The sequence below is a fragment of the Gracilinanus agilis genome, chromosome 2, assembly GCF_016433145.1.
Source record: "Gracilinanus agilis isolate LMUSP501 chromosome 2, AgileGrace, whole genome shotgun sequence".
Classification (NCBI taxonomy): domain Eukaryota; kingdom Metazoa; phylum Chordata; class Mammalia; order Didelphimorphia; family Didelphidae; genus Gracilinanus; species Gracilinanus agilis.
This window is the reverse complement of record NC_058131.1, coordinates 414,204,979-414,231,128: the sequence shown is the minus strand read 5'-3', so window position 1 is coordinate 414,231,128 and position 26,150 is coordinate 414,204,979. Positions and strand designations below refer to the sequence as shown.

General features: G+C 39.9%; 1 protein-coding gene across 2 annotated transcripts in view; it reads left to right on the top strand.

Moving 5' to 3' along the window:
- Nucleotides 1–26,150, top strand: part of CCDC85C (coiled-coil domain containing 85C) — a 194,876-nt gene that overhangs the window by 152,777 nt on the left and 15,949 nt on the right. For both annotated transcript variants that reach the window (XM_044664592.1, XM_044664591.1), the window contains one exon: nucleotides 17,730–17,834. In XM_044664592.1, the coding sequence (XP_044520527.1) occupies nucleotides 17,730–17,834 (105 nt within the window). The remainder of the gene's footprint in view (nucleotides 1–17,729; nucleotides 17,835–26,150) is intronic.

The following is a 26,150-nucleotide window of genomic DNA, read 5'->3' as shown; positions in this document are numbered from 1 at the left end:
TTAATATTTTAATTAATTATATATCATCCATGCATTATTTCAATTAATTTAAAATATCTCTCTCTCTGTCTATCCATCTATCTGTCTGCCTATCTATCTATCAACCATTGATACAGTACTCATAAAACCCAACTGGTCATCTTAGCTTTCTCTTCTTGCCCCCCAATATGAATAAACAAACCCCTGTTTGTCATCCTTAGCTTGTGTAGCTAGCCAGCCTCAGTGCACTCCAAAATTTAGCATTCCTGATACTATTTGTACTTGAATCTGACATCCTTTTGTACTCACCCTTTGTTATCTGAATGGTCTCTTCAGATAGCTTCACTCCTTCAATTTTTTTTTAATTCCTCAAAGAAAGCTGTCAAGAATGAAATTCTGATGATATAAACAGAAAGAATTCCATTCAGAAAGATTAACTACATAGGCCAGGGACAACAAAAAGAGATCTGTTTAAACTAGACAAAGAAAGCTAGGATGACTACTCAGGTTTCATTGGATGATAATTATTTCTGGTTACATCTTCAGATGTTCAGTCTTGAGAGCCATACTACCTTATATATACAAAGGACAGAATATTAGTTCTAGAGTGAGAAGACCTAGTGTCAAATCCTATCTCTTACAGTTTTCATTTTAGGCAAGTTGAACTGGTTTCTTCAATTACAGAATAAGGGATTTGAACAAAATGGCCTTTGAAGGGCCTTCTAGGTCTACATTTATGATTTTATGCTCCCAACTTCTAATCCAACAGATTCAGGCCTTGAGAACCTATGTGGAGGCTTGTAGTCAGGGTAGAGAGCTCTGAATTGGAAGCCTGCCTTTAGTGCTTTGGTTAGTCCTCTTGAGCCTCGTTTCCTTCTGTAAAATGGGTTTGTAATACTTATTGCTTGACAAACCTTGGAAGGTTCTCATCATATCCTGATTACATGCCCTGGAAAACAGCATATAATCTGTCTACACCTGTCTTAAGATAGAAAATATAAGTTTTAAATAAAAGCAAAACAATAAATGCAAATCCTGGGAATGATCCATGACCTTGTTCACCTCTGCATGTTTAAAAGCAGAACCAAAAAAGGAAAGATGTTAGGAAGAAGAGGAAGAAAATGATCTTTTACACTGTAAAAAAGGAAATTGTGAGCCCCTGAAGAAGAAAGAGTCACTTAGTGAGACTGTCACTTAGAAGATACACTGGATAAACAAAACACTATGCACCTCCCTCTCCTGAAACCCAGACACTGTAGCCCAATGTTTTAAATACAGCGTTCCTCTTTACCTGGAGCTAGTGAACTTAGAATCCCGAATTGCCTGCAAGATTCAGCTCAAATGCTTCCTTTAACATCATGTCTTGCCCAATCTTTTCAACATTTCTAGTCCCTTCTCTGCAAAATGACCTTGTATCTTATTTTGTACACATCTTTATTTGTACATATATCTCCTGGGTAGGTATAAACTCCTAAAGGGCAGGAACTGTTTGACATTTTTCTCTGTAATCCAGCCTGATCCATAAAAGGTCCTTAATAAATGCTTGTTGACTGATCGATTGACTCTTCTGGCTGAGTATTCTTTTCCCCTTTGGTTTCAAAAATCTCACATGCTCTTGGTTCTCTTTCTTTATCTAATGGTTCCTTCTCTGTCTCCTTCACTGATTATCATCCTCACCCTTTAATGTGGGTGATTTCCCAAGTATCTATTCTTAGACTGCTTTTCTGTCTTTCTCTGTTCTCTCTCCCTTTCCTTATTTTCTCTCAACCCTTGAACTGCTTTTTGTAGTGGAAGTGTAATTGTGTATGTTGAGTAGTGATGGTAGGGAAACAAGTCCTTTGCATTTGTCATTTTCTTGGCATTATTTTAGTCTTGCCAAAGACTAGGTATCAAGAGGTTTGGGCTCAAGACCAATCTCTGCCACAAAAACCAGAGATTGGACTCCACTCCATTGGATTCTAAGAAAGCCAATAGACTTTTTTTTTTTAATTTTTTAAAAATTTATTTTAAACCCTTAACTTCTGTGTATTGACTTATAGGTGGAAGAGTGGTAAGGGTAGGCAATGGGGGCCAAGTGACTTGCCCAGGGTCACACAGCTGGGAAGTGTCTGAGGCCGGATTTGAACCTAGGACCTCCTGTCTCTAGGCCTGGCTCTCAATCCACTGAGCTACCCAGCTGCTCCATAGCCAATAGACTTTTGCTATTTTTTTAAAAAAGGAGTTTCCTTCTGTAAGTACTATTTTTTTAAACCTTTACCTTCGGTCTTAGTTTAATTCTAAGATAAAGGAGTCACAAAGGTTAGGCAATTGGGGTTAAGTGACTTGTTCAAGGTCATACTAAGAAGAATCTGAGAGTAGATTTGAATCCAACTCCTCCCAACTCCAAGCCTGTCTATAAGAACTAATCATGAAATTATATGACTTGGTAATTTAAGATCTCTTCCCGGTGTGTGACCATACTATGTCCCTTTCTAGGTAACAAGCCGCTACATCCGGGCAAGGAGCTGGCTCCAGGTAGAGAGGCATGCTATGTTTGGAGCTCTGGGCTGCAGTGTGTGGGGATCAGTTGAGGGAGGTGTGCAGTGTTTTGTTTATCCAGTGTGTCTTCTGAGTGATGGTCTCACTAAGTGACTCTTTTCTTTCTTTTTCAGGGACTGACAATTTCCTTTTTTTCCTCTGTACAGGTCACTCCCTTCCTCTTCTTCCTAATGTCATTTCTTTTTTGGTTCTGCTTTTAAACACCCAGAGGTGAGCGAGGTCATGGACCATTCCTAGGGTCTATCTATCTATCTTTTTTTTGTTTTTTGTTTTTAAACCTTTACCTTCTGTGTTGGTATCATTTCTAAGAAAAGAAGAGCAGCAAAGGCTAGGCAATTTGGATTAAGTGACTTTTCCAGGGTCACCAGCTAAGATCAGAGGCTAAATTTGAATCCAGGATCTCCCGTCTGGATATTCTTTCCCCTTTTGGCTTTTGCAGAGGTCTGGTTCTCTCTCCACTGTGTAAGCTAGTTAGGCTGCTCTTCATGTATTATTTAAAGACTATTTTTAGATCTAATCTTATTATTCTCTCAGCATCTGAATAAGGAAGGAAGCTAGATGTTATTGTCCCCATTGTACAGACAAAGAAACTAAAGCACAGGAATGTGATACCCTTACTAATGGTAATTTGTAACATTAATGACTGCTCACTTTTATCAAGCCCTTTTCAGTTTGCAGTGTGTTATAAGACCTCTCTTCTCACAACAGCTTTGGGAGACAGTGTGATGGGTATTATCACCACCATTTTAGGGAGGACTGAGTCTCAGAAAGGTTAAGTGACTTACTCTTGATCATATAGTGGGAGGCAGAGGTGGGATTGGCATCCATGACTTCCTAACTCCAAGCCTAACACTTTCTTCACTATACTGGCAATTTCTAAGGTTGGATGGATGGATGTATGGACAGATAGAAAGACAGACAGACACTCACATGCACACAGAGCTCATTTGAGGTGGGAGAACTTCAACCTCAATATTTCACAAGACGAGGGAGACAGAGGCAGGAGATTGCCTTTGAATAGCATTTTATAGTTACAAGTACTTTAGATCCATGATCTCATTTGATACTAAGTGATACTATTTGATATCCTGTGACATAAAACTTGTTCAAGTATCATTAGCCCTATTTTATAGATGGGGATAGGCAGCTAGATGGCACAGTAAATAGAGCCATGGGCTTGGAATCTGGAAGACTCATTTTTATGAGTTCAAATTTGGACTCAGACTCAGGTCACTGTGTGATCCTGCACAAGTCACTTAACTCTATCTCAGTTTTCTCATCTGTAAAATGACCTGGAAAAGGAAATGACAAACCAAAACAAAAATGACAAAAAAAAAGATACTCTGATATCTTTGCCAAGAATACCCCAAGTGGGGTAACAAAGAGTTGGACATGAATAAAATGGATGAGCATGAACAATAGTGTCAGGCACTGTGCTAAGCTGATCTTTTTCTTCTCTTGCCCTTAGACCAGGCCCATGTCATCCTTGAATACCTTCAGATAGAAGACAACTTGTGACATTATCCAGTCTAGTTTCCCAGCTCCAGATCAAATAAAATAATTAACCAATGATAAGCACAACTCTCAGTTCTATTTGTAAAAATCTTTGGGGCCAGAAATGCCACAGCCTCCTTTATTGAACTAAGAGTTTAATTACCACCTTGACAATGTAATAAACCCTTATGGAACATACTCTCTGGTACAAAACAGGCAAAGTTTTTCTGTCTTGTAGGGAGCAAGGCACCAGGTGATTCCAACAAGGTGGAACTAGTTGGTATTAGAGATGGAAATTGTGCCTTTATGTTTGGTACACCCACCCTGGGATAAGGGTAGGGGGTCTGAAATTTAACTATTTCTCTGGTTAAATGCTTACTTTGTGCTCTGCGAATCTAGAATAGGGATTTCTAGACTCAGAAATTTGAAGGAACCAGCATCATATAAAGGGAAGGAGCCCTCAAATTGGAATTCAGCACGCATCTGAAACTGGACTGCCTCTTTTTGGTATTGTGACTGTGAATAAGTCACTTTACTTGTCTCAGCCTGAGTTTCATCATCTGTAAAGTGGAGATACTAATGCTGACATTACCTCACATGCTGTTTGTGAGAAAAGGCATTATAAATAGTAAGACACTATATCACTGTGAGTTATTATTATACCTCACCATTTGTTTAATTGTATGATACTTCACTCTTACCCTGACCTCCTTCAGAAAAAAGTATTGAAATAGATTTATTTAAAAAACCCAGATGTGTGAAATTTAGATTTTGGTTGGGTGGGGGAAACAGAGAGCATTTGGACATTTCTTGAAATAATTGAGGACACAATGAAAGTGTTAATGAATGCAGGTTTGGAATTGTTGAACTAAAGGGAACAGAATCTTAGAATCATGAGATCTTTGACTCTTAGAAACTTGTCCTAACCCATCATCCTCCTCTTACCTTTCTCTCTGTCTCTGGCTCTCTGACTCTCTCATTTTTTTTTATTATATTGGTAATATGTAACCTTCATTCTACAAATATCTTTTTGTTGTTTTTCAGTCATTTTCAGGGGCGTCTGACTCTTTGTGACCCAGTTGGGATTTTCTTGGCAAAGATAATGGAGCAGCTTGCTGTTTCCTTCACCACTAATTTTACAGATGGAAAACGGAGACAGACACAGTTAAGTGACCTTTGCCCAAGGTCACACAACTAATAAGTGTCTGAAGCCAGATTTGAAATAAAAAATTAGAAGTCTTTCTAACTCTAGACTAGATATTCTATCCACTATGCCACCTAGCTGCTATAATCTCTATTTTATCATTCCTTCTCTGCTGCCCACAAACATAACCAAATGTCCTGCCTCCCTAACAAATTCTTCCAATATCTATCACTCTATTTTTCTTCTTCCTTTCTTAACTAAACTCCTTGAAAAATCTGTTGACCCATGGCACCTCCATTTTTCTTTACCTTCTCCTCTAAACTCTTTGCAAATCTGGCTTCTGACCTCATCATGTAACTGAATCTGTTCTTTCCATAGTTCTGTATAATTTTTTAATTGTAAAATTTGATGACTTTTTCCCAGTCCTAGATCCTTCTTCACCTCTCTGTAGCATTTTTTTTCTCTCGAATACTATCTTTTCTCTGTTTTTTTTTTGTGACCTTTTTTGTTTGTTTGTTTGTTTATTTGTTTATTTGTTTGCTTTTTGGTCCATCTCCTTCCTAATCTTCTTTGTTGGTTTATCATCCATGCCATGTTCAGTAACTGTGGGTTCCGCCACCCCCCCACTCCAACCCCGCACTCTGTCTTGGGCCTTCTTTTTTCTTCATACTCTCTCATTTTAAGATTTCATCAGGTCCTATAGCATCAATTTTCTCTCTGAAGATGACTCCAGTATTTACATATCCAGCCAAAATTTCTCTCTGGAATATTAGTCCCACACCATGGTTGCTTTTTGGTTATTTGTTACTTGGATGTTTTTTTGAGATCCAAAGCTCAACAAGTCCAGTCAGGACTCACTCTCTTTCTTCCCAAACCTATGCTTCTCCTGATTTTCCCTATTATCCTTCCAGTCAGAATCTCTTAAGAAGAGGAATAGTGTGGGAGAAAAAAGTAGGAAAAAATCATTAGGGCAAGTTAAGTTTTAAGAGTTCCCTTCATCATTAAGATCCCTTGTAGCACTAAGTTTCTGAATTTCAATAAAGCATTTTATATCAACTTTCAAAAAGTAGAATACATGGCTTTAGAAAAAATAGTAGGTTCTTCTTCAAAGCAGCCTTCAGATGGAGGCTGGATAACTCCATCTTTAGGGATGTTTGAAGGAGATTTTATCACTTAATTAATAATAATTTATTAAAGACCTAATATATACCAGGCACTTTTGGGGTGGTGTGGCTGGCCTTTCCAACCGTTGAGATCCTATCACTAGAAACCAGATCTTCTAAAGTTTTTTAGTTAAATGCTGTTTCCCCCTACAGTTAAGTAATTTCCCTAATTTCAGCAACTGCGGTTTCCAACAGATGGAAATTGTTCAGATTTTTTTTTTTTTGAAGTGTCTCCACAAGATGAACCCATGTCTAATGAATATGTTCATCCCTTTCCACTCCCTCTTCTTCCTGTCCTCAATTATGGGCCTTATGATGGATGATTAAAGGCCTGGAATTAATTAAGGCTGCTAGGGCCAGACTCAAGCTCTCTGCTTCACTTGTAGTAAGCTTTCAGTAACATTTTGTTAGATGCCTGGATTTTACCTTGGTGACCTTTCTGTGTAAGCATTTCCCTAGGGATGTTCAGTCTCTGGGTTGCGATGACATACTTGAATTATCTGGAGACTCCAGGGCATCTGTACCTCTCTTGACATTCCTAGAAAGCCCAGATCCCAAATCCTGCCTTTGGCTTTCTCATTCTCATTTTTTTCACACTGCTTTTATGGTAAACTATTTGAATAACAGAATCCCAGGCAGTTAGTGAATGGGTTCATTACTTTAGATTAATTTAGGTTATGTTTGCCATGTGCTTCATATCCATTACCTTTTGAGATCCCTGACAAACAATGACATACTGTCCTATATGGATAGTGAGCCAGTTTTGGAGATAGCATGGCCAGGCGTTAAATGCTACCTGCAACCAATTCTGCTACTGTGATCCTGAGCACAAGTCTCTTAACTTCTCTCAGTTCCCCAGACAATATAAATATTCTAAGCTACAGACCCTTTGCTGAGATGCATTGGTAGAGGGCATTCCCTTATTCAATCTGCTCCCTTTACTTCCTCCACCTCTCCCTCCCCCCCCAATTTTATAGGTGAAGAAATTGAGGATTAAAGAAAGCAATTGACTTGCTCAAGGCTAGTAAGTGAAAGAGATGGGGATTTAGTCCCTAAAATTTCTGCCTGGGCCAGACTCCCTAGCATTGTCTACTATATTGCCTTGTCTCTAGGGTTTCTGTTGCTAGAAGTATCATTACTGACTTTGTTACCACACTAAGGAAGTGAGAGAAAGCAAAGATTGTTCCATCTATAAGGATGATATTAGAAAATGTCTTGCTATATTAGTTTAGAGATAAGAAGTAGAGAAGCTGGCTTGAGAAAGAATTGGAGTTTGAAGCAGATATGAGACAGTATCAATTTCAAATGCTGACAATTTAACCATTTTTGTGTGACAGTTACTCTCTCTGGGTGTGGCAGTGGCAATTGGTCTCTGGAAGTTGGCAGAGTCACACACAGGGACTCTCTCTCAGGGCTGGAGGTGGTAACATCTTTGCCTCTCTCTCACTGCCTGAGGGAAAGACCTGAAGGAGCTTAGTGTTTTCTTTTTCCAACTTGGGAAACGCTATTGACTATCTACCATGGTTTTTATAGATTGATTTAACTCTGAGTCAGTGACCCACATATGATAGTAAGTGACAAATCAAAAACAAGTGACTGCCCCTTGGGCAGTCCAAAATAGTATTGAGGCTGCCATTTGTCCACGTGAAACTGGAGGTGGATGCAGGAAGTGATGAAAGATGCTATCTTTTAAATATGATGGTAACTTCCTGTGGAGAGCTTTTGGGTACTTTGAACTTGGTGTTGAAGGAGCTCTGGTGAGATCTTAGACAGCTTCCATTTGAATTGTCACGTGGGTAAGTTAGGCTGACTCTCTCTTCCCTTGGTGTTTCTGGAGGCTCTAGCCTCAAAGAGGCCTCTATTCTTAGAGGAGGCCTTGTGGCTAGAAGCCTTGTTTAATTAACCTCTGTGCCCCTCTGCTGGGGCCTCTGAATCCCTACCTGGTTTGGGCCTCTGGTCAGGGCCAGAGTTTTTCTCTCTCTCAATTTCCCTATCTTCAACTTTCCTAATTGTAAATAAACCACCATAAAAGTCATCCTGACTTGGGTCTCTTTATTTCAAAATTGAGTTAATCGATTTCTGGCAGCCAAACCTTAAATATCTAGTCCAACCATGATAATTCTTATTTTCCCCTCTTACAATATAGTGTAAATATAAAGTCAAAATATATTTGAAGTTGTTAAATTCAAGGTAGTTTGGGAGGGAAGTCACTAATAGTTTAGGAATCTGGAAAGGCTAGTAAAAGCAATTTTTAAAATTTCAATTATATTTTTATTTTCAGGTCCAAATTATCTTCCTCTCTATTCCTTTCTTTCTCATTGAAAAGACAAGAATTACAATCTCCATTATGCATATGAAGGAGACAAAACACATTTCCACATTAGCCATGTTTTGATCTGGGAGTTGGGGGGTGGTCAGAGGGAGAACAAGAAAATGAAAGAGAAAGAAATATGATTCAATTTTCACTCTTAAGTCTGTCAGTCTCCATTTGGGGCTTGGATAGCATTTTTTATCAGGTGTCCTTTAGAGTTGTGGTGGATCTTTGTACTGAACAGAGAGTTACTAAGGCTTTCACAGTTGATTAGCCTTACAGTTTTGTTGTTACTATGTAGATTGTTCTCCTGGTTCTGCTCCTTCTACTTTGCTTCAGCTCATAAAAGGCTTCCCAGGTTTTTCTGAAACCATCCACTTCAGCATTTCCTACAGCACAATAGTATTCTTACCCATTCATATACCATATCCTGTTCAGTCATTCTCTAGTTGATATAGACATACAGTTTCCAATTTTTTGCCACCACAAAAAAGAGATGCTTCAATATTTTTATACATATTCCCTTTTTCAGAAAGGCTTTTTGGAGAAGATGGTGCTTGAGTTTCATATTACAGGAAGAGAGGAATTCTGTCAAGCCTGGACAAGGAAGGAGTGCATTCCATTCATGGATAATGGCCAGTTCCAGGACATGGAAATGAGAGAAAGAGAATCATGAGTGAGGAACAGAATGAAGAATAGTTTGCCTAGACACCAGAGTGTGAGAATGTTCAGCAGACCTCTAAAAATAGGTTGGGGCCAGGCTACATAAGGCTTTATCAGATACAGAGGAGCTTATATTTAATCTAGAGGTAATAGGGGAGCCATCAGAGTTCCTTTGAGATCCATAAGTCCCTTGTTTGTCTATGACAAGTTACTCTTTAGGGATTGCCAAAGAAATAAGAGACATAACCCTTGACTGGTATTTACTGCCCTTTGTATGTATGCCTATGTAACTTTAATTAACTTTCCTGGGACTCAGTTTCCTCCACCTAGCTTTGACTAAGAACATTTTTGATGTTCATTCTGGTCTTAAACCCTATTATTACTTAGGAATAAGAAACTTAGTGTTCCATCAGTTGACTTATTTATGAAGCACCTATTGTGGGCAAAGCCCTCTCCTTGGTACTTGGTACACAGAGAAGTAAGATAGCAGCAGCACTTAGCTTACAGGATCTCACTGTCTAGTGAATAATATAAGACTCATATAAGTAACTATGACCCTTGATCCCAGTGCTATAAGAGAGAGATAAACAAAAACATTTACAATTCTGGGGGGGGGGGGATACATCAGCTGATGGATAATCGATTGTGGACTAGCTTCCAGGTGGAGGTTGCATTTGAGCTTGGTCTTAAAGGATGACAGGTGGAGTCTGGAGTTGGGATGGAGTGGGTGTGCAAGGTCAAAAGAAGTTCGGGCAGAGTTCCAGAGAGATGGAATAGAGGGTGTGTAAAGGAGTAGTAAAGAGGTAAATCTGGAAGGGTAAGTTGAGATAAGAGTGTGACAGACCCTGGGTATTAAGAGTAAGGAATTTGGGGTTAATTAGGTTTAATGAAGAAAATGAAAAGGATTCAAAGTTAAGTAGGGAGGGAGGAGCTCATATTAATAACTTGTGTTTATGTGATACCTTAAAGTATGCAAAGTATTTAAAATGCATTAATTCATTTGATCCTTACAACAACCCTGTGAGGAAGGTGCTATTATGATCCCATTTTTATAGATGAGGAAATTGAATTTGAGAGAGGTTAGGTAACTTGTCCAGGGCCACACCATGACTAAGCATCTGAGACAACATTTGAACCTGAGTCTTCCTAACTCTTAAGAACAAGGATTTATCCACTGTTTTGCCTCCTCTCTTATTACAGAGATGGAATTAGAACCTAGGTCTCCTGGCTCCCCAATCTGTGACCTTTCTGAAATTCATGAAATGAGACAGATCCTAGAAATGAATGGTTTGGGAAAAGGAGAGATTCATAGCAGCAGTCAGGCATAATATTTGGTTTAACCTCATAGCCCATTAGAATGCTAAACTTGGAGTTGGAGGAGACTGGATTCTAGCTCACCTTGGATAAGTCACTTAACATCATTTTTTTCATCTCTAAAGTAAAGGAATTGGACTCAATGGAAACCCCTTTCAGCTCTAAATCTATAATCTTGTGGCTTTTCTTGTGTGTCTAGCAAGCAGATGGCTGCTTCATGCTTCAGTGGATCTGTCATCTCATTGATGCGGGCATTTCCCTCTCCTGGTGCAAATCAGAATTGTCCATTCAGGCCTTCTCATCCTATGTGATTCTTGTTCAAGTCTTTCCATAAATTCTCCAAAGTACTCTCACCCAATTCCCTGGAGGCCTTCTTCCATTTCTCTTTTAAGTTTTGAGGGTACCAACGTAACCTTTTAGTTGTTTGTTTTCTATCTGTCTTTGTTGCTACATGACTCGCACACTACTCCTTTGGCCATATGTGTCCTTGATAAAACCTTTTCATTTTATATGTATGTGTATGCATATATATGTATAAGAAATGAAAAGATTATATATATATGAAATACCAGAACTGCCAATTATCACATCCTCCTTAGATCCATCATGCATCTTTCCATTCCTCTTTGGCACATCTACATTTGTGACTGTTCTGAAATTATAGTATTTCTTAATTCTCAGCTCTTCATTGGGCCACAAAAAACAACAACATGGGTTTATGCAATGGCAAGTAGCTTAGTATTTGTAAAAGCTCCATGCTATTTCCCTGGCTGACCTCCTACTCAGTTCCCGGCTTATTCATAGTCTATTGCACCCATCCAAATGTTGTGTATATGTATGTATATGTCTTTGTGTTGTTGTTGAGTTGTGTTTCAATCATTTCCATCTCTTCGTGACCCTCTTTGGAGTTTTCTGTGTAAACACATTGTATTGGTTTGCCGTTTTCTTTTCCAGCTCACTTTATGGATAAGGAAACTGAGCCAAATAGGGTGAAATGACTTGCTCAGGGTCCCACAGCTGGCAAGTGGCTAAGGCCAGATTTGAACTTAGAAAGATGAATCTTTTTTGACTCCAGGCCCAGAATTTCTATCCACTGTGCCACCTCTGCTATATGCATATATATGTATGTTGCATGTGTATATGTGTATGCATAATGTTTGGCCTTTTAAAAAACAACATCAACCTAGTCTAGTGGTGAGTAGTAAAAGAACTAAGTGCAAGCTAGTTTCCCTGTCACCTTGTTAGATAGGAACTGCTTCTGTGCTGTCTGGCCAAGCTTTCTTTCATTTATGGAGAGACACAGAATGTATTCTGCCCAAAGAACAAAAATCTCCAGACATCTGTGCATTCACTCAAATGATGTTACCACTGAGAAATGCTACTTTAAGTGCAATTGGATCTAGTCAAGCAATTTTTGCTCCTGCTTCATTTCAGGAATGAAAATGAGGCAAAGTAATTTCATTTTGTGACTAAAGTGATAATGCAAATACCAGGGGGTTTTAATTTGGGTCTAAGTAGAATAATGGTTAATCATTTTTGTGCATCATTAGTTATATTGCCAGTTAATGAGAGACTTCACATTTCTCCTGTCTGGATTTAGGACTTCATAAATCCTAGGATCATAGATTCAGAGCTGGTCATCTAGTCCAACCTCCTTATTTCACAGAAGAGGAAACTGAGGTTGGTGGAAATCACATAGCTTACTCTAGCTCACACAGGCAGAAGTAGTGGAACCAGGATTGAAATCTAGGCCCTCTGATTCCAAACATATTATCTTTTTTTCTGTACCCCACTGATAAGTTCTAATCCTATGTAAGTGTTTATAAATGAACAGAATGCACATGGGAAGTAATTAATTGCAGCTTGTTAATTTAAAAACTGCTATTCCTTAAGAATTAGGAGGTTTTCAGCTTTAGCCACATGCATGCTGCTTAATGAAGCTATTTCATTACAGACTTGACAATGTCCTGTCAAGGGGGATGAATCTAAGTTAGGAGAAATGAGTCTTGGAATAGCCCTTTTTTGCTTTTTGATGGCTTGTTTATGGAGGATGTGCTTCAGGAAGCTCGCCATCCTTTAGACAGAGCTGGGATATCAGAGGTTTAACTTGAAGTCACTGGGAGACAGATTATTAAGAAATGCCTCGTAGGGTTGTCTATCAATGCAAGGGGCTGCCTTGGTAAGGAGTGACATCATTGTTAGTAGAGGGATATTCATGTGGAGACTAAACATTGACTAGGATGCTGAGGAGTAGTCATGCTTATGCTAAGGATTGAACTAAGTGACCACCTTAGTTTTTTTCCCACCTGTGATATTCTTCTGTGTTTCTAATGTTCCTTCCCCCTAATATATTTTATATTCTATTATTCTATGGTCCCTTTGAGCTCAGTCATTCATTTTATAATTTTTTAAAAAATCTTTATCTTCTGTCTTAGCATCACTTCTGTGACAGAAAAGTGGCAAAGCCTAGGCAATAGGGGTTAAGTGACTTGCCCAGGGTCACACAGCTAGGAAATGCCTGAGGCCAAATTTGAATCTTAACTTCTCTGAAGTCCAAACCTGGCTCTCTATCCATTGCGCTACCTCGCTGCCCCATATCTTATAAATCTAACAACAGGTGGCATATTAAGCCTTTTAAGGTTAAGATGGTATAATCATTCAAGAAGGAAAAGTTCTGTTTATGTAGATAGTTGGGAGATCTGTAGTATCATAAAGTCTTTCTCAAAACGCCAACAATTTAATTAATTAATTAATTGATTTGGGGCATTTCCCCATGGTTACATGATTCATGTTCTTTCCCATCCCTACTCCCTGTAGCCAAGAGCAATTTCCCTGGGTTTTACATGTATCGTTAGAGTCATAAAGTCTTAAGAATTGGAAAGAATTTTATGATTAATTTACTCCAATCCCTACCAAAATCATTAATTCCTTACAACTCTGACATTATATATATTAACTTGGACAACTCCTCTCTGAGCCACAATTCCTTATCTATAAAATGGAGGGGCAGGCGTGTACTACATAAGCTCTAAGCTTCCTAAAAGTTATGCTATTCAGTATGTCTACAAGTCTGGGTAATCTCAGAAGGCATATAATATAATTCAGCCTCTCACCTTGTATATAAATGTGTAACATGAATCTTCCCTGACAGGTGATCAGCTAGCCTCTACTTGAAAACATCCAGCCATGACAGGGAACTCAACATTTCACGAGTTAGCCCAATCCACTCTGATTCAGCTCTGATTGTTAAGAAATTCCTTACAATATTCATTTGAAATCTGTCTCCTTTTTACTTCTTTTTTGGGGCCATAGTTCATTACTCCAGAGGTATAGAGGGCAAATCTTATCCTTGACAGTCCTTCTCTTCACCTACTTGAAAAGAGTCATCATGATCCCACCCAGCTTTATTTTGTTCCCACTAAATATTCTTGGGTTCTTTAGCTATTCCTTATATGATATGATGTCTAATCTCATCATCATTTCTGATTCCATCTTCACCTTCCCCCACAATCCCCTTCATTTAGAGGTCCAAAGCTTTTTCCAGCTAAGTGCTTTGCATTAACCTCCTGAGGGTCTGTTCTCAACATATGGCAGATACATGTGTTCCTAGGGCCCTCTAGCCATAGCTTGTCCCATCTATAGGCTGGGCATTGCCACCTCCAAATGGACTAGTTACTTACAATTCCTCTTTTCAATAGGAGCTGTTGGCAGCTCTGAATCTTAGGAATTCAAGGGTTACTTTTCTGTTTCACAGTTTCTAGCCTCCTAGCTGGGAGACCATCCTTCTTGAAATTTCCCTTCTTCCTCCTCCTTCTCCCCACATACCAGTGAGAAAAGTGCTTCAGGATTATCCATATCAGCATTCCCTCCTTCACTTGGGGCAGGTGGGTGGCTCAGTGGACTGAGAGCCAGGCTTAGATATGGGAGGTTCTAGGTTCAAATCTGGCCTCAGACATTTCTTAGCTGTGTGTCCCTGGACAAGTCACTTACCCCCCCCCCCCCAATACACAGTATTGATTCTAAGATGGAAAGTAAGGGTTAAAAAAAAAAGTTTAAAAAAAAAAAACACTCCCAAGTGTAGTCCCTTGTCTTGCCTTTTTTTTTAAAACATACAGTCAAAGTCTATTTATGAAACATTCCATTTAATTTTAATATGCTCATGATTTTCTCTCTGTTCCTTTGAAGTAGAAGATAGCATTTGATTCAGAAATGCAACTTAAAAGTTGAAATGGAGTAAAAGAGATCGAAAAGATCATGTGTTTTGTTTCAGTCAAAATCTTGAGGGTGGTGCTTGCTCTTCCCTGAAGGAAAAATGAAACTTAATGAAGAGTTTTCTTGGGAATTCATTGATTTTCTTTTTGTATCTCAGATCTTCACCTTCTGTTTCTTAAACCTCTAATATCTTCCCCTTTACCCCAATCACCTCTCTCCCTTCTTAAAAAGTTTCTCAGCCTTTTCTTCTCCCCCTCTCCCCCTTTTGGGTCCATGAGGCTACCACATTTGGAGAGTTTACTCACCCCCCCCCCTTACCTTCTGTCATAGAATTAATAGTATATGTTAATTCCAAGGCAGAAGAGGAGTAAGGGCTAGACAATTGAGGTTAAATGACTTGTCTAGGGTCACACAGCTAAGAGAAGTGACTGAGGCCAGAGTTGAACTCAGGTCTTTTCAAATCCAGTCCTGGCTCTCAACCCACTGAACCACTTAGCTGCCCCAAGAGTTTACTTCTAAAATGAGCATCTTCTCATCCTCTAAAGACCTAGTAGGATCTCACAGAACAGCCCAAGCCTCCTTTCAATAGGGCATTATGTGGCACATCTGGGGACATATTCAGTGATTGAGTGAAGTCACTTTGCTTTGGGCCCAGGATCAACAATGCAATGGACAAGAATGCTGGGCCTGGAGTCTGGAATACCTGAATTCAAATCTAGCATGAGACACTTACTAGCTGTGTGACCTTGAGCAAAATGCTTAACTCTGTTTGCCTCAGTTTCCATATCTGTAAAATAAGCTGGAGAAGGAAATGGAAAACCACTTTTTATTTTTGCCAAGAAAACTCCAAACTCAGGAAGAGTCAGGTGTGACTGAAATAACTGAACAATAAAAAACTTTTTATCTGGTATGTTTCTCTTTGGTGGCATGTAAGGCCCAAGCATCATTTCCTGTAGTACTCAGTGTTGAGGTTTTTGTTTTTATTATTGTTGTTTTATGAGATGGATAAATATTTGGAGAGAAGGAGGGAGCAATATAGCTTGGTCAAAGGAGGAACTACACTGATTTGCCCAGATAGGATCCATCTGTATTCCCAAAGACTCTAAATAGATTGGTCAACATTTAATTTAATTAATACTTGGTAGTTCATTTTTATTTAGTTAAAAATAAGGCCCAGTTTTTTTAATTTACAAAGTAAAATAAGATATAAAAATATATATAAATTTTATATAACTGCGCATATATATATGAGTTGAATGAGATCCCTCTTAGATTTCTTCCAGCTCCAAATCTCTGATCCGATCTAGAGGGTAGGAGGAAGAGTGAGGATTTGAGGATGATACCAAAGTTATGAACCCAGGGTTTGGAAGTGTGATGGTGCCTCATTCAATAAATGGAGAAGTTCAGTAGAGAAATGGGATTTAGGGAAAGGAGGACTTCTATTTTGGGTATGTTCGATTGGAGATGTCTATGGTTTATCTAGTTTGAAATGTCCAATAGGCATTAAATGATGTGAGATCATAGCTCAAGCAGGAACAGCTTCTATTTTAGGTTACCTGGGGTGAACTCCTTTGAGGAGGCAATGAGACTATCCTTTTTTTTTTTTTTTTTTTTTTTTTTTTTTTGGCCAAAATGTGAGATTCAAAAAGCCCAGCCTGTAGATGGGTGGCACTCCTGACAGTTGTCAGAATTCGTATTGTCCCACAGATTTCCCTCTGACTCAGCTGGCTGCCCTGGAGAATGCAAGGGAGAGAGGATCAGAGTCTATTTGTAATAAATTATATCCCTTTAATATTTTTGTGAATAAATTTATTTTAAATGAATTTTAAGGTCCATAAGTGTTTTATGCATCCTAATCTCAAGCATGAGTTAATGGACCAGCTCTTGCTAGGTCAGGCCCAAAACACGATGGATACATATATATGTCATGTATAGTGAGATGATTAATCAACAAATATTTATAAGCAACTTACAGTGTGCCAGGCACCATGCCATGGGGATGCCCCTGAGAACCATAGTGTTGTCCAAGATTGGTTCAGCTTTAGTACTTCCACCTCTCTGGTACACTCTGTTCCCATCCATCCTTTTTAAGTACAGAGATACCCATTTTTAAAGTAAAAAAAATTTAGAATAATCCCAATATGATAATTGTTGTGTCATTCTAAAAATTCAATGATATTTTAACATTTTATTACACCCAACCATATTTGCTCACATTTGAATATTCCAATTATATATTGATATATGTTTTGCAAATTGAGGCTCAGAGTGTATAATTTGCCCATGGGCATTAAAATTTTAGTAACTTCTCTTCATTACTTCCACCAATGGACATGAATAATGAAACAAGTATCATGTCAGGATCATTCTAATTTTTTTAACTATTAAAAGTAGGCACCTCTAAACTTGTCAGAAGTGAGATTCAAAGTCAGGTCTTTCTTGATTCCAAGTTCAATGACCTTTCTGCTCTACAACATTACTTTTTATGGATTTGTGGACTTTTTGCAATACCTCTCTATCTGCCCCTCCACTGAGTCCCTCCAGGTTCCATGGGCCACCAGCTAGGAAACACTGCCCTAGTCCAACCTTATTTTCAAAGTCAGAAAACTAAGGGTCAAAGAGATTTGCTTTGTTTTGTTTTTTAAACCCTTACTTTCTATCTTAGTTAATAGTTCTAAGACAGAAGAGCATCAAGGGCTAGGCAATGGGGGTTAAGTGACTTGCCCAGGGTCACATAGCTAGGAAGTGTCTGAGGTTCGATCTGAACCCAGGGCTTCCGGATTCCAGCTCTGGTGCTTTGTCATAAACAGCGACTAGAATATTAAATTAATTGCAGAATCTAGGCAAATGCAAAGGCATCACTTATGATGAATTTAACTCGGTTTTCCCTTTTTCCTTCTTTCCCATTTAGCAGTCCAGTTCTGGGGACTTCAGGACTCTCCGGAAGGGGCTGTCTCCATATCACTCAGAGTCACAGCTGTCATCGTTGCCGCAGTACCAGGATGCCCTGCAGAATGTAAGAGCTTCTGTGTTGGCCAGCTGGGAGGGTACAATCAGTGACCGGGGGTAAAGCTTAGGTCAGATGTGAAATAGTTCAGAATCCTTATGGCTTCATTCATTTTGGTCATTTGGTCTTAGAGTCAGTTCTAGGCCCAGCTTTGCCACATCCCTGCTGTGTGACCCTGAGCAAGCCACTTCTCTGGACTTTATTTTGTACATCTATATTATTTTCAGGGCTAGGCATTCTTTAAGATCTTATAGAATTTTGGTCTTCTCAGGCTAATGAAAACTTCACAGAGTTGGGCAGAATATCTTATTCTGAATCAAGGAGGTGTTATTACAACACATGGCATGGCATGATCAAATGATTTCTGGATTTAAAATCATAAGGCTCCCTATGTGACCTGGGGGTAGTCATTTCACCTCTGTGAAGTTCTGTAACTAAAAAAATTAGAGGATTAAACTAGATGATCTCCAAGATTCCCTTCCAGATGAAGACTATGCAGTAGCAACGAGGTATAATAGGTAAGAGTCCTAGAGACTGAGTCAGAAAGACTCAAGATCAAATCGAGCCTCAGACACTCACCCTGGACAAGTCACTTCTTCTCTATCTATCTCAGCAGCAGCAGCCTCAACATAGAGATTCTTATAGCACTTATTCGAGAGAGTGATTGTGAGGCTATCATTAGAATATTTGTAAAGCACTTTGCAACCTAAAGATCCTCTATAAATATCTTCATTATCTGTCATCTCTCCTTCAAGTATGTAGGATGTAATCTAGCCAGGGAAGCAAAACCTAAGTGTGTGGAAATACCCAGCTTGCCGGAGTGCCAGCCCCATGCAGCTGAATTAAATTGGTTTTCTATAACCAGGACCAAGACAGGACCCACAGTCTGGGGTTTCGGGGCTGTCCTCCTCATATTTCATTTTAAGAAAAGTTTCTCTTGTTATTGTTGTTGGTACTGAACAGGAACGTCTTGGGTCTATTTGTTTACTTTCCTATAAAAGAAGGCCCGACTTCATTCAACACAAACCTTCATTACATCGGGCTTTGCCTACTGGATCAAGAGGTGGCAAAAGTGGATGTTGGGCTCTCCTGGGGAGGCTTCAGGTTCTGACTTGTCATCTTCCCTGGTATAGGTCACAGATGTCACTGGCAGCACTCCCTCCTCTGTGTGCAGGGACATAGAGACCTTGGGCCAGCTCCTTTCCCTCCCTATTCCCTTCATGCCAGTGGTTCCCAAACTATTTTGGCCTACCATCCCCTTTCCAGAAAAAATATTACTTAGCCCCCTGGAAATTAATTTAAAAAAAATGTTAATAGCAATTAATAGGAAATATTGCATCTGTGGCCATCACCACACCCCTGGATTGCTGCAGCACCCACCAGGGGGCAGAGGCACCCACTTTGGGAATCACTGCTCCATGCTCTCCAAATTAGGGAGTTTTTAATGTTCAACATATACATTGAATTTTCAGTTAAAACCTTACTGTAAACACTTCTCAGTGTGACCCTGGGCAAATCATTTAACTTCTGTTTGTCTCAGTTTCTTCTTCTCTAAAATGGGGATGATGATGATGATAATAGATAGATAGATAGATAGATAGATAGATAGATAGATATAGATAATAATGATAATGATGATGATAATAATAGATATAGATATAGATAATGATAATATAGATATATAGATAATGATAATAATAATAGAACTTAACTCCCAAGCATGTAGTGAAGATCAAATGAAGTAATTGTAAAGCACTTAGGACAGTGCCTAGCATGTAGTAAGCAAGCCATATAAACATTAGCTGCTATTATGATTATGATTATGATTATTATTATACTAGGCATAGTAATCATTTAGGCAGGTAGGTGAAGCAGTGCCTAAAGCATGGAGTTTAGAACCCAGAATATTTGAATTCAATTGAGGTCTCAACTGCTTATTGGCTGTGACCCTGGGCAAGTCATTTAACCTCCTTTTTTTGCTTCAGTTTCTCTATCTATAAAATGGGAGTAAAAATAAGACCTATCTCCCAGGGTTTTTTGTGAAGATCAAATGAGATAGTTATAAAACCTTTTGTAAACCTTAAAGTGCTACATAAATGTAAATGTATATGAAAGTGCTACTACCACACCCACCACCACCATCACTACTATTCCTACTTCACACCATGGTGGCCTGAAGCAGAAACCCTTCCCTTCTGGGCTCTTCTTTTTCTCCCACAAAACAAGGATGTTGGACTAGATGACTGCTAGTCCCCTTCCATTCATTTCAGTTCAGTAAAGGCTCATTAAGGATCTCATTTATTTGTAGTACTTTGCTGGGTGCCAGGCAGGAATATAAAGACAAAACCGAAAATAATCCTCCCCTCTAGGAGCTTCTACTCTCCTAATGGAAAACAATAAGTCCACAGATAAATAAATGACATCTGTGAGATGTTTACCTTTATATGGTCTGGGAACTCTGCAGAGCCAGCTGGGGGTCACTGGGGAAGGCCTCCGGGATTCTGGAGAGGCGGGTGGCAGAGGGGGGCTTTCCAGGCTGGAGGTAGAAAATAGAAGGTTGTCTCTGGAGGAGGAGGGCCCAGGGCACTTTGTGTGTGTACATACTTAGTGTGTCTATACATAGAAGTGTCTCTGTGAGAGTTTGTGGGTGTGTTCCAATGCTAGGAAGAGAAAACAAAGTTTGCTTTCAGTTCCTCACTTCCAGAACTGGGCGGGATCGGACAGTCGCTGAGTCCAAGTCCTTACCCTTTAGGGTGCGTAGGGCATGCACAGGCAAGGATGATATTGTTAGTGTGTCTGTACACACGTGTGCCTTAATGTCACAGAACAACACAGGCTCTTACGTGTATGCATGAACAGGGACTGTCTTGTTTGTGTGCCAGGCACGAGGCATACATGCATAGACACACACACGTGCACACACACACATTGCCCTAGGCGCACACACATTATACACATGCATTATATATGTGTATGCACACACCTTCTTTTTAAACCCTTACCTTCCATCTTAGAATCAATACTGTGTATTGGTTTCAAGGCAGATGAACAGTTGGGGGTGAAGTGCCTTTCCCAGGGTCACACAGCTAGGAGGTGTCTGAGGTCAGATTTGAACCCAGGACTTCCTGCCTCTCAACCCACTGAACCACCCAACTGTGCCTGGAATTTACTTTCTAATGGGGAAAGACAACTTTAGGGCAGTGCTGAAGCGGCAGGGCAGAGGGACTGGGTGCCCAGGGCAGGGCATAGCGGTAGACCAAAGGAGGTGGTGGCAGCTAGACAAAGGCCGACGGCTCAGCCATTAGAGCCAAAGTGGAGCCCTAGTTTCCAGTGGGACAGAAGTGGTTGGAAACAGTTGCTCACGATGGCTATTAATCATTTTTTGGGGGGGTGCACTTAAAGTAGGTACAACAGGGTACTCTGAGCCTCTACAATGTGTTTAGACAACATTCATCAATAAGAATTCAAAAAGATAACAGATTTCCCAGTAAAGATCCACTCCGCAGTTTGGAGGCCTTTTTATAAAACAACAAGGACAGCAGCAGGTTCTGCTTGTAATTCTAAAGCATTTTATGTGTATTATGTCACCCAATTCCCCTCATACCCCGGTGAGGCTTGAAGTACAATGTTGTCCTCATTTTAGAGTGGATCAAATGGACACTGGAGTGGTGATGGGGTTTGCAGAAGGGGATGGATACAGCTGGTGAGGAGCAGGAGAAAGGCCTCACATGGAGGCTCCATGCCTCCTATGGCATCCCATGACCTAATCAGAATCGAGAAGCAAAAAGAAACTCCAGGTGTTGGGTACACAGTCCCTTCTTGGCTCAAGCAAATGGGGAAAAGCAGCCTTAAACACGTAAAAGAGCCAGAGAACTGAGGCAAGATGGTTCCCAACACTCCCGTGTGGATGAGCGTTATCAAATCACTCATCTGTGAGAGGACACATGTGGCCTCTGGGTTGAGGGATGGCAGAAGGTGGGGTTGAACATGGGGTGATTGAGAAGAAGTGAGGAGGCTCTTGTTCCATTCAATTCAACAAGCATTTTTTAAAGTGCTTCCTTGTGGAAGGCCCTAAGGCTACAAAGACAAGAACAACAGAATTTCTGCTTTTAAGGGACATTTATTCTTGCTAGTGAGTGTAGGAGACAGTGGTATGCAAGTAAATGCAGAAGACCTAGAAAACAATCTTCAAGACCTTTCTAGAAGAAGGGAATGCTCATAACTGGAGGGATCAGGAAATGCCCCCTCTGCTAGTCTTCAAGGGGAGTTGGGATTCTTTGAATTAGAGGTGATGAGAGTGCCTCAGGCCCTGTGGAATCACTTGTCCAAGGCAGGAGTTGGGAATCTTGGGGAGAGGGAACAGTTGTCAAGGTTTAAGTCCATGTCTTGGCTCTGTTACTAATTAGCTGTGCAGTCTTGGGTTTCTTACTTCCTTCTCTTTGAGCTTTGGTTTCCTCATATGTCAAATGAAGGATTTGGACTCAGTGACCTTCCAGTTCTAAAAGAGATGGAGGTGTAAGGACAGAAGACAAACTTCTTTTTCTTCCCAGCCTAGTCCTAGGCTGGCCTCCTCTTTCTCTGTGTCCTGTGTATCACAAATGGCGGACCCAACATTTCCAAAGCCTTGACACAACAGAGACTCAGTTCATGTCATCTAAGGAGCATGAGTTACTTTGACAACAACCCAAGTGCATTTAAAGAGTTGACTCTGGGGCCTTTTGCACAGACCCGTAGGAACCCAAGTTCTATTATTAGTGTCCTAGCCTTTTCCCATTCTATCCCATTTATACTTGTGATGCATGGTTGGAAAGAATTATTACAAGAAACAAGGTACAGTGAGAAAGAGCATGAAGACCTCTCTCGTGACGCTCCATGTGCTCTTGGGCAAGTTGCTTTTGGGACCCTAATTTCCCTATCCATGAAATGAAAGAGCTGACATAAATGATCTCTTAGGCTCCTTTCAGCTTTGACATTCTAGATTCTAACTTTCATTCTTTTACAGTTCCTTCTATCACTTACATTTTTGAGCCTAAGTGATGTTTCCAAAATAGAAACCATGATTGACAATTACTGTTTCGTGTAACTTAGAAATCCATTTTCGGAAAAGATTCTTATTTCAATTGATCTCAGTTTTTTGACTAGCTAGACAAAGGTTCCCTATCCTTTTGGATGGGATGTGCTGAAGGCGGTAGTGAAGTCGACGGATGGATGTGCATTTAAATAACCCCTTTGATTCTTGTGACCCATGACAGGTGATTAGGATGAGTGGTGACATGAGTGCAGATGACAGATGGACCTGGGCAGTGTTTTACCAAAGATAGTCTGTCAAAGATATCCTTAGCCTCTGAACTGTGACTTATTTTCATCATAATCTTGCTTTCCTGGGACAATCTCTGATGACACTTAGAGGGTCTCAAGGGCAAGACCTTTTTATTAAACTTTAAGAAAGCAGTTTGTTTTCTGTTATAATATTTGATGGGAACATGGGAAAACATGATGACAATGATGATGATGCATGGCATAGTAGACAGAGAATAGGCCTCAAAGCCAGAAAGACCTGGGTTCAAGTTTTGCCTCTGATACTTGCCATACTGGCTAAGGATCCTAGGACAAATCACATAGTTTAGTGCTGTAGCCAGTGGTGTCAGACTCAAAGAGAAATGCATTGGCTGCATGCTGACTTATTAACATTATCTATGTTGTAATGCATTTTTCTTTATTTTTCTTTTTAAAAAACTTTGCCCAGTTACATTTTAATCTGGTAGAAGGAGAGGTGGAGTTTGACACAACTCTAGGATTGTAAATAGCCAATATGGTGCTGACCTGCATCGTAGAGAGGAGAGTTTCTTCATCTGGGATTTCTCTGTGTCAATGAAATCATAGATCCTCTCCATTTCTATAGTGTTCTTTCTGCTGCTACCTCCATGGTTTTACCTTTCTACATCATTTTCTAATTTCCAAAATACCTTCTGATTCGTTATTCCCATTTGAGCTTTCCAAAAGTTGGTAGAATCAGTATGATTATCTCATTTGACTGATGAGACATGACCTGCTGCTTTAGTAAGTGATGGAGCTGGGATGATTCTTAGTTACCCAGCTTGCTCTGGGAATCTTCAGAACCAGAGTGTGGTCTGTGTCAAGGAGGGTAAATTCTAGGAACTCCAACAACGTTCCGCTTAAGTTTCTGGTCATGCCCTGCCCTCTTCTAATCCTGGAATGAGGTTGGGGCAGCCTCCCTGCTGGATCCCTAGGGTGAAGCTGCATTGGCATTCTCCCTCTTGTTCTTCAGGGGAAGAAAGTGGGCAGTTATTTTTGCTTGTAATCATTCTCCCCTGAGGGGCTGAGAGCAGCAGAATTCAGACAAACTTCATAGGGAAGGAAGTAACTTCTGAAAGTTCATAGTCATGTAGTCCATGAAGGAGTTTGCCCAGAACTTCCTTCAGAAGCAGAGTTCTGAACACATTGTGAAAAGCTGAGTTGGGTTGGGACAAATAATGAAATGGTTTCGAGTAGAATGTTTAGCAGAATAGGTTGGAACTTGGGCTGTGTGAAAATTGGTCAAAGGAATTGGGAACATTTATTCTGGAGATGGGGCAGGTAGGTGGTTCAGCGGATAGAGCACCAGGACTAGGTTAAGGAAGATCTGAGTTTAAATGTGGCCTCACACACTTACTACCTGGGCGATCTGGGAAAATTGCTTAAATCTTTTTTTTTTTTTTTTTTTTTTTTTTGCCTCAGTTCCTCATCTGTAAAATGGAGACACACTGGAGAAGGAAATGGCAAACCAGTGTCTTTGCTAAGAAAACCCCATGGATAACTATGGCCCATGGGGTCACAAAGGGTCAGATATAACTGAACAACCAAGGTGGTTATTTACCTGTTGTCTCATTCATTAGAGTGTTAGCCCCTCCAGGGCATGGATCATGTTTTTGCCGCTCTGTTTTTGTTTTGATCACTGGTAATAAGCACAAGGCCTGACACATAATAACCCCTTAATAAAAGCTTGTGCAAATATGCTTAGAGCAACAAGCACAATGAAATCACAGTGTCCATATCAAAGAATGATTGTCTCTTTCTGAACTTTGTATCCATCATCCCTCTGTCAGGAGGTGGTGGGTAACATGTTTTATCATAGGTCCTCTAGAGACCTGGCTGATAAATTGATTAGCTTTCTTAAGCCTTTCAAAGTTGCTTTTCTTTACATTGTAGTTGTCTTTATTCAAATTGTTTCTTTGATTCTGCCCCTTTTCACTCTGTATCAGTTAAGAACTCCCCAAATTCTTTGATCTTTCATCATTTCTTGGAGTGTGATAACGTTTCATTAGATCTGAATGCTATGTTTTGTTTAGCCGTTCCCCAATCATCTAAGAAAAAAATCTAAGGCATCCCTTTAAGTTTAGTTCTTTACTTTTCTCCTTTTCTTAGCTCCCAATTCAGGGGCAGGAAGTTTGTTTTGCTTCTTATTATTTTCTTCCTGGTACTATTATCTTCATCCTTTTCTATTCCTGATCATTTCCCCATTGAGTTATTATATCTGCATTAAATATATTCTCATTCTCTCTCTCTCTCTCTCTCTCTCTCTCTCTCTCTCTCTCTCTCTCTCTCTCTCTCTCTCCTCGCTTAAGTGACTTGCCCAGGGTCACACAGCTGGGAAGTATCTGAGGCCAGATTTGAACCTATGACCTCCCATGTCTAGGTCTGGCTCTCAATCCACTGAGCCACCCAGCTGCCCCCCAAAGGATTAGTTCTAATCAAGTTAAAGGATTTGCCATTATCATTGCCTATAGCAACATAGGTACACGTCCAAGTTTGTACACACTGGACACATTCATTCACATGTTTTGCATATAAGGAGCACAACACATTTTTTACTTTGATCTCCAAAATATAAAATTCTTTTAAGCTAGGCATTTTGTTAAATGAACTTTAAAAACCTATTTACTAATTAGATAGTGAGCTCCTTGAGGGCTTGGATTGTCCTTTGCTTTTCTTTGTATCCCTAGGCTTAGAATAGCACCTGGCACATAGTAGGTACTTAATAAAGGCTTTTTGAGAGTGATAAAAGAATGCCTGCCCTTTGATCCAGCCATACCATAGCTGGGATTGTACCCCAAAGAGATCATAGATAAACAGAATTGCACAAAAATATTTATAGCAGCGCTCTTTGTGGTGGCAAAAAACTGGAAAGCAAGGGTATGCCCTTCAATTGGGGAATGGCTGAACAAATTGTGGTATATGTTGGTGATGGAATACTATTGTGCTCAAAGGAATAATAAACTGGAGGAATTCCATGTGAACTGGAAAGACCTCCAGGAATTGATGCAG